The sequence below is a fragment of the Labeo rohita genome, chromosome 9 (assembly GCF_022985175.1).
Source record: "Labeo rohita strain BAU-BD-2019 chromosome 9, IGBB_LRoh.1.0, whole genome shotgun sequence".
Lineage (NCBI taxonomy): Eukaryota > Metazoa > Chordata > Actinopteri > Cypriniformes > Cyprinidae > Labeo > Labeo rohita.
Genome location: NC_066877.1, coordinates 36,432,810 through 36,442,040, shown reverse-complemented (window position 1 = coordinate 36,442,040; position 9,231 = coordinate 36,432,810). Strand labels below are relative to the sequence as shown.

At 33.1% G+C, this 9,231-nt stretch overlaps 1 protein-coding gene across 3 annotated transcripts in view; it reads right to left on the bottom strand.

Moving 5' to 3' along the window:
• Positions 1-813: 813 nt before the first annotated feature.
• The window catches only part of LOC127170747 (anosmin-1), a 107,129-nt gene continuing 98,711 nt past the window's right edge, over positions 814-9,231 (bottom strand). For all 3 annotated transcript variants that reach the window (XM_051118958.1, XM_051118957.1, XM_051118956.1), the window contains exons 13-14: positions 5,365-5,503; positions 814-1,879 (exon numbers count right to left, since the gene is read on the bottom strand). In XM_051118958.1, coding sequence (XP_050974915.1) covers positions 1,824-1,879; positions 5,365-5,503 — 195 coding nt within the window. In that variant the 3' untranslated portion in view covers positions 814-1,823. The remainder of the gene's footprint in view (positions 1,880-5,364; positions 5,504-9,231) is intronic.

Sequence of the window (9,231 nt, the reverse complement as noted above, 5' to 3'; positions counted from 1 at the left end):
GAGTAGGCCAAGTAGATCTACTTCAAGCTTTTACGCACCTTTGCAAACCATGTATTATACTTTCAATAGCTAAAAACATTTCCAGCGGGATTGTAAAAGCCGCTTTTAGGCATGTTTTGGCCTGAGTTTTTGTTGAATTTACAATATCACCAGCATGTGGAGTTTTGTTCCATTTACACCGTTCTGTCCAACATTCGTCACCAACGCATGGCGTTTCGAGCGCTTCGAAAGAGTGAATCATTTTGCGAACTGACTTAAACGTTTCGAAAAGAATCGTTTCTCTTGAATCTTGTTGAGGAAGTAACTCAAACTTACCTGAATAATAACATCCAATGTAAAGACTCACTCAGAGTTTTGAAGGAAAGGCTTAGTGTTGTTGACTTGTTAAAGTTCACATGTTTTTTCCTGGCGATCGATGAAAAAAATCATCGGTGAACATACGCGTTTGTGTTTCTGGCGTGTTCACACTGGAGCTACAATGGCGGTAAGCAGTGCGTCACGTGCTTCAATGCTGATTCGCGCTCTTTTACGTCACGTGATATTATTGAATAAAATCTCTAAACATCAGTAAAACGCGATCGTGTCCCCTTTTTGATCAAAACACCTTTAAAAGTTTATTTGACGTCTTAAAGTTAATATTTCAATAATTTCTTCACGTTCATCCTTTTTTAGTGAGTTAATGGTCAGTTTACATGCAGGTAAACAAATATTTCATATATATTTTTATGTTGATCGTTTTAATAGTGTTAAACTGAACAATTTTCTTTCCCACAGATCTGATATTAAAATGATTTCCATAAACAGGACTACAGATAAAGGAGTAGAGTGATTATTTTATTACCTAAAAGTATGTACAGGTTCTATCCAGGGAAATAACGGAACATATGACTATATGTACAATTCATTTTTTTTACATTATGTCTTTACAAGAAGTTGCCTTTAACAAAAAAAACAATGCCTTGCTAATACATGGAAAAAACACACACACTCACATACAAAGGAAGCGTTGCAATACACACATAAATAAATATCAACATCAACATTCACTGACTGCCACAACAAATATCTCTACAGCCGAGAACATATACAGTTTACATCATTTTGTCGGAAAACAGCGTATGTAATCATTAATAAACAAAACACTCTCTGTTAATCTTTAATGCAATATTGCTAACATATTAAGAAAAGGCAACAAAGATGAATTGTTTACGCCAAATTAAACAAACAGTTTATCCAAAAAATGAAATTATTTAATCACACATGTTGTTTTACGTTATGAGCATTTCCTAAAATCATCACAAGCCTAAGTAGATTGTCAAAAACATTGGTTTCAACAAATTCTATGATCTATTTAGGCTTACAACGCTTTTACGAAAGAACGATTTGCTCTTAAATGGAAAAGAGCTGCACTAAAATTCATAAAAACAACAGCATGTGCTTTTGCAATGACTTGAGAGCAAACAAATAATGAGTAAGTGAAGGTTTGACATGCTCTCAGTTAATGCTGAATGTTCTTTGATTTAAAACTGATGAACTGCAGTTTCTCCACAGATGAATCGCCCATTCTTTCATTAAACTATAACACGATTTCATATAGTATGACCAAAGCGCCATGTTCTGCCTCTTTGACCCTGAAATATTGTAAATTCACACATAAAACATTGCTGTCGCTCGAGAGTTTGGGGTGATTTATTCATCAAAGTTGTTGCAATGAAAACCGTAGTGCTTGAGAGAGGCGTTCAGAGCGGACGCTGAATATCTGCGGTTTCGCGTCTGTCGAAAGCTGCGATTAGCTGCACGTCGTGTTGCATCTTCTGATTGTTTCAGTGTTTCTCCGCTGAAGACTTCTGATACTGCTGCTGATGATGAAGATGAGTTTCTGAACAGAGCAAAAACACAAAAACATCAATGTGAAAGATTCATATGCAACATTTTGTTTTTTGGAGAATTTCTATTTCGCTGAATGGGTTAAATTGACAATTATATTCTGAAATTCTGGTTGGGGTTCACCAACCAGACGCCAATAAAGTTTTTTTTTTTTTTTAAGAGTGTAGGAACATCAATAGTTAGTCATTTACTGTTTGCTGAGTTTAAAAAAGTGACAATACAGAAATGAAAATGGTTGGTTTCGATGGTTTTAAAATGTTTAAAAACGTTTGTTCTGTGTATAAAGCAGATCAAAACATGAAACAAAACCACTATCAAAACTCAGAACACCATAAATGTAAATAAAGCAAACAAAAAAACAAACATAAAAACAAACACTGATTTTCTGGTTGGAATGCACCAGTTAACCTGGAAATAAACTGGTGTTCCCAATGTACCTGACTGATACAATAATAATCAATGCTGGGCTGATTACTTACAAATTGTAGTCTGTAACCTTGACACACTTCCCACAACTTTTTTCAAAAGTGTGTTTAACTGTTTAGAAGCAGATCTCTTAGAAGTGCTGAACACCTCACTTCTTTCTGGGACTTTTCCAAACTCCCTGAAAACTGCAGTTGTTAAGCCCCTTCTGAAAAAGAGCAATCTTGATAACACCATTTTGAGCAACTATAGACCAATATCTAATCTTCCTTTTATAGGCAAGATTATTGAAAAGGTAGTTTTCAATCAGTTGAACAACTACTTAAACTCAAATGGATACCTGGACAATTTTCAATCTGGTTTCCGACCGCATCACAGTACAGAGACGGCGCTCGTTAAGATAATAAATGATATTCGCCTAAATTCTGATTCTGGCAAAATATCAGCGCTGGTACTACTAGATCTTAGTGCTGCGTTTGACACTGTCGATCATAACATTCTTCTAGAGAGACTGGAAAACTGGGTCGGGCTTTCTGGGATGGCTCTCAATTGGTTCAGGTCATACTTAGAAGGGAGAGGTTATTATGTGAGTATAGGAGAGCATCAGTCTAAGTGGACGTCCATGACATGCGGAGTCCCTCAAGGCTCAATTCTTGCGCCGCTCTTGTTTAGCCTGTATATGCTCCCACTAAGTCAAATAATGAAAAAGAACCAAATTGCCTATCACAGCTATGCTGATGATACCCAGATTTACCTAGCCTTATCGCCAAATGACTACAGCCCCATTGATTCCCTCTGCCAATGCATTGATGAAATTAACAGTTGGATGTGCCAGAACTTCCTTCAGTTAAACAAGGAGAAAACTGAAGTCATTGCATTCGGAAGCAAAGAGGAAGTTCTTAAGGTGAATGCATACCTTGATGCTAGGGGTCAAACAACTAAAAACCAAGTCAGGAATCTTGGTGTGATTCTGGAGTCAGACCTTAGTTTCAGTAGTCATGTCAAAGCAGTAACTAAATCAGCATACTTTCATCTCAAAAACATTGCAAGAATTAGATGTTTTGTTTCCAGTCAAGACTTGGAGAAACTTGTTCATGCCTTTATCACCAGTAGGGTGGATTATTGTAATGGTCTCCTCACTGGCCTTCCCAAGAAGACCATTAGACAGCTGCAGCTCATCCAGAACGCTGCTGCCAGGATCCTGACTAGAACCAGAAAATCTGAGCATATCACACCGGTCCTCAGGTCCCTACACTGGCTTCCAGTTATTTTTAGAATTGATTTTAAAGTACTTCTACTCATTTATAAATCACTCAATGGGCTAGGACCTAAATACATTGCAGATAGACCACTCAGATCATCAGGATCGAGTCAGTTAGAAATACCAAGGGTTCACACAAAACAAGGGGAATCCGCTTTTAGCTATTATGCTGCCCGCAGTTGGAACCAGCTTCCAGAAGAGATCAAATGTGCTAAAACATTAACTACATTTAAATCTAGACTCAAAACTCATCTGTTTAGCTGTGCATTTACTGAATGAGCACTGTGCTTCGTCCGAACTGATTGCACTATGTATAATCATTTTCTGTTTTTAACTGTCTTAAATTTATTTTAAATCAATTTTTAAATCATTTTTAAATCATTATATCAATCAGTTTTTTACATTTTACATTTTTTGTTTTATTGTTGTGATCATTGTTTTTATGATTGTTCTACTTCCTTTTTTGTGATTATTGTTTTTATGATTATTCTACTTCCTTTTATGTAAAGCACTTTGAATTACCTCTGTGTATGAAATGTGCTATATAAATAAACTTGCCTTGCCTTGCCTTGCCTTGTTACTGATTACAAATTACATGATGAAAAACTTACACAGTAATTTAAAGTACTCTTTTTATGTAATGTATTCTGACTACTTCTGGATTACTTATGATCTAAATTATCACTTACAGTATAACCTAAAATTTTACTTTCGAAATATTTTGTTTACCTGCATGCTAATGTGATCAAACTGTGAACAAGCAATGTGACATTAAACGATTTAAATATGAACTTTAAATCTCAGGGGTACTTCAAGTAGATATTTTAAGTCAAAGGGTTAAATGTTTGTAAATCCCTTCATTAAAACTTGTTTCAAAACTGTTCAAAAACTGTTCAAAAACCTTTTTTTTTTTAAAGAAGTCTCTTCTGCTCACCAATTCTGCATGTATTTGATCCAAAGTACAGAACAGTAAAATTTTGAAATGTTTATACTATTAAAAATTACTGTTTTCTATTTAAATATATATCAAAATGTATTTTCTCCTGTGATTAATATTTTTATTTAGCAAGGATGCTTTAAACTGATCAAAATTGATGCTAAAGGCATTTCTAATGTTCCAGAAGATTTCTATTTCAGATAAATGCTGTTCTTCTATACTTTCTATTTATCAAAGTAACTTGAACAAAATTATACTCAGCTGTTTCAACATAACAATAATAATAAATGTTTTTTTGAGCAGCAGATCATAATATTAGAATGATTTCTGAAGGATCATGTAACTGGAGTAATGATGCTATAAATTCAGCAGTGAAATCACAGGAAAAAATATATTTTAAAATACATTCAAATAGAAAACAGTTATTTTAAATAGTAAAAATATTCACATTTTTTACTGCTTTTGCTGTGCTTTGGATCAAATAAATGCAGGCTTGGTGAGCAGAAGACATTTCTTTAAAAAACATGAAAAATCTTACTGTTCAAAAACGTTTGACTGCTGGTGTATGTAATCATGTAATCCATAAAAAGTAACTAATGTGATTTTGAACATTTTTAAATGTAATCTAATCTAATTACAAGTACTCAATTTTTGGAATCTGATTATATAATCCAGATGACTTGTAATCAATTACTACCCAGCACTGACAATGATACATTTCAATATTTGATGTTATGAACTTTTTGTTACTTTTGAACTTTTAACACTTGATGTTCAGTGTTAAATCGGTGTGCTGTAGCAAAACCACTTGTGGTTTCTCACCGTCTCTTTCATCTCCAGAATCATGTTTGCTTACTTTGCTGAAGCGGCGGCCGGTCGGGCGTCTGGAAGATCTTCTTTGTCGCAGGTCCTTCCCCTGCTGTGGTGATGACCTGAACCTCTAACCTGTAGAAAGTGGCCGGCCGGAGGTTGGACACGACCAGAAGGTTATGATCCTGAAAAACACAAAATACACAACCTTTAGACTTGACAATAAAGCAAGTTTTAATGGAAATACATCAAAAATAGTTCATATATCAAACAACCATGTGGTCATTAGGTTGGCTTGCTAATCAAGCTAAGAACATTTTAATATCTTGCTAATCATGCTAGCTACATGCCATTAACATGTTAATCATGCTAGAAACATGTTAGCAACATGTTAATTTGCTAATCATGCTAGCAACATTCTAGCAACTAGTTACTCATGCTAGAATCATGCTAGTAACTTGCTAATCATACTTGAAACATGCTAGTAACTTGCTCATCGTGATGGAATCATGCTAGTTTCATGCTAGCACCTGCCAATCATGCTAGAAACATGCTAGCAACTTGCTACCATCTTGCTCTTGCTAATCAGGCTAAAACATGCTAATCATGCTAGCAACATGCTAACAACTGGCTAATCATGCCAGAAACATACTAGCAACTTGATAATCATGATAGAGACATGCTAGCAACATGCTAACAACTTGCTAATCATGCTAGAAACATACTAGCAACTTGATAATCATGCTAGAAACATGCTAGCAACTTGCTAATCATACTATAATCATGCTAGAAACATGTTAGCAACTGCTAATCATGCTAGAAACATGCTAGCAACATGTTAATCGTGCTATAAATGTCCTAGCAACTTGCTACCATCTTGCTAATCAGGCTAAAACATGCTAATCATGCTAGCAACACGCTAACAACTGGCTAATCATGCTAGAAACATACTAGCAACTTGATAATCATGATAGAGACATGCTAGCAACATGCTAACAACTTGCTAATCATGCTAGAAACATACTAGCAACTTGATAATCATGGTAGAAACATGCTGGTACCTGTTAATCAAGCTAGAAACATGCTAGCAACTTGCTAATCATACTATAATCATGCTAGAAACATACTAGCAACTTGATAATCATGGTAGAAACATGCTGGTACCTGTTAATCATGCTAGAAACATGCTAGCAACTTGCTAATCATACTATAATCATGCTAGAAACATGTTAGCAACTGCTAATCATGCTAGAAACATGCTAGCAACCTGTTAATCGTGCTATAAATATCCTAGCAACTTGCTACCATCTTGCTAATCAGGCTAAAACATGTTAATCATGCTAGCAACATGCTAACAACTTGCTAATCACCCTAGAAACATACTAGCAACTTGATAATCACGATAGAGACATGCTAGTAACATGCTAACAACTTGCTAATCATGCTAGAAACATACTAGCAACTTGATAATCATGCTAGAAACATGCTAGCAACATTCTAACAACTTGTTAATCACGCTAGAAACATGCTAATCATGCTAGAAACATGCTAGCAACATTCTAACAACTTGCTAATCACCCTAGAAACATACTAGCAACTTGATAATCATGATAGAGATATGCTAGTAACATGCTAACAACTTGCTAATCATGCTAGAAACATACTAGCAACTTGATAATCATGCTAGAAACATGCTAGCAACATTCTAACAACTTGTTAATCACACTAGAAACATGCTAATCATGCTAGAAACATGCTAGCAACATTCTAACAACTTGTTAATCATGCTAGGAAAATGCTAGCAACTTGCTACCATCTTGCTAATCAGGCTAAAACATGCTAATCATGCTAGCAACATGCTAACAACTGGCTAATCATGCTAGAAACATACTAGCAACTTGATAATCATGATAGAGACATGCTAGCAACATGTTAACAACTTGCTAATCATGCTAGAAACATACTAGCAACTTGATAATCATGGTAGAAACATGCTGGTACCTGTTAATCATGCTAGAAACATGCTAGCAACTTGTTAATCATACTATAATCATGCTAGAAACATGTTAGCACCTGCTAATCATGCTAGAAACATGCTAGCAACCTGTTAATCATGCTATAAATATCCTAGAAACATACTAACAACCTGGTAATCATGCTAGAAACATGCTAGCTACACGTTAACAACTTGATAATCATGCTAGAAACATGTTAGCAACTTGCTAATTATGCTAACAACTTGCTAATCATGTTAAAAACGTGCTAGTAACTTTCTGAGACTATCTATCTGAGACTGGTTTGTCTTCAAAACATTTAAACTTTAACTTTTTAAAACTATTTTACATTCAAACTATTTTAGACTGAAAACCACCAAACTTCTGGTGCGGCTTTCTCAAGCCAAACCTAAAGTTTGGTTTAACAAACTTTTTTATCTAGTTTCTTTATAATCCAGTAGACCTTCTCTTTTTTCGATTATTTGTATCAGATTATTCATGAAAGAAGCTCATGTAGATGTTTCTCCAACATGTTTTGGCATGAAGCATCGTCCAACGCCTACAAGTTCGTGTTGGAAGGCCTTCACATCGACTCGTTATGAAGAATGAAATCATCCATAAACATCGCAGATTCCACATCATTCAAACTCGAATCCAATCTGATAATGATGGCGTGCCTCGAACCGGCCGTCAGAAAAGATCTGAGGAATCATGCGGATGAGAACCAAACGCAATTGGATTTGATGTATTTCAATCTGATTGAGTCAATTAAAGCTGAACTGTTTGTTCTAGAAGGAAAGAGGCCAGAGTTACTGATGGAGAAGATCTGCTCGATGTTTGACAGCGCTGATGTCAGACCAAGAATGAGCTCAAAACTAATACTTACCATATGAACGCTAATAACTCTAATAAATGATTTACTTCAAGATAAACCTGTCCATTAGGACTGGGTGACATTGCTGAAAATTATACCTTAGTATTTTTCAGCTTTACATTTACTGTGTTGCTTAAAGTTTAAATATTAAATGCTATTATAGTAACTATATTACATATTAAGTAATATAAAGTATATATATATATATATATATTTTTTTTTTTTATTTAATAAATAATGTAATTTATATATTCAGATTTATGAGACATTCCAATATACTTTGTATTTCAATTATTAGATATTTTAATAACTATTATAATATATTAATTAATATTAGATATGTGTTTATTTTAATTTTAGTTAAAGCTTTAGTACTTTTGTTGTGTTTTTTTTTTTTTATTTGTGATTTATATTTTATATTTTTTTATATTTACATTTTGTAATTTTTTTCTATGTAGTTAGTTATAATTATATCTCTTAGTTTTAATTATTTTATTTTATTTTATCCATACAAAAACATTTTTTATTAATGTTTTGAATTACATTACATTGATAGATTTGGTCGATGCTTTTATGCATTTTTCTCTTTTTTTTAATTATTATTTTTTTAATATTACTTTTTTTTTCAGTTTTAGTTATTTTGAGTAAGTAATTTTAGTATGCATTTACATTACATTTATATAATTTAGTATTTTTAATTAGCTTTTATTTTTATATTTTCAGTTTCCAATTTAATTTTAGTTTAATTTTTTAGTATTTTGTATGTTTTTTATTTTCATTTTTATTACTGTTATTAGTTATATTATCATTTAGCTTTAATTTAATTTAATTATTTCCAGTTAGTAATTTTAGTATGCACTTATATTGCATGTAAATAATTTATTATTTTGAATTAGTTTTTATTTTTATATTTTCAGTTTTCAATTTAATTTTTTTTTTTTTTTTTTTTTTTTTTTTAGTATTTTGTATGTTTTTCTCATTTTTATTATTTTTAATTTAATTTAATTGAATTGAATTTTTTTTTTGCCCAGTTAGTAATTTTAGT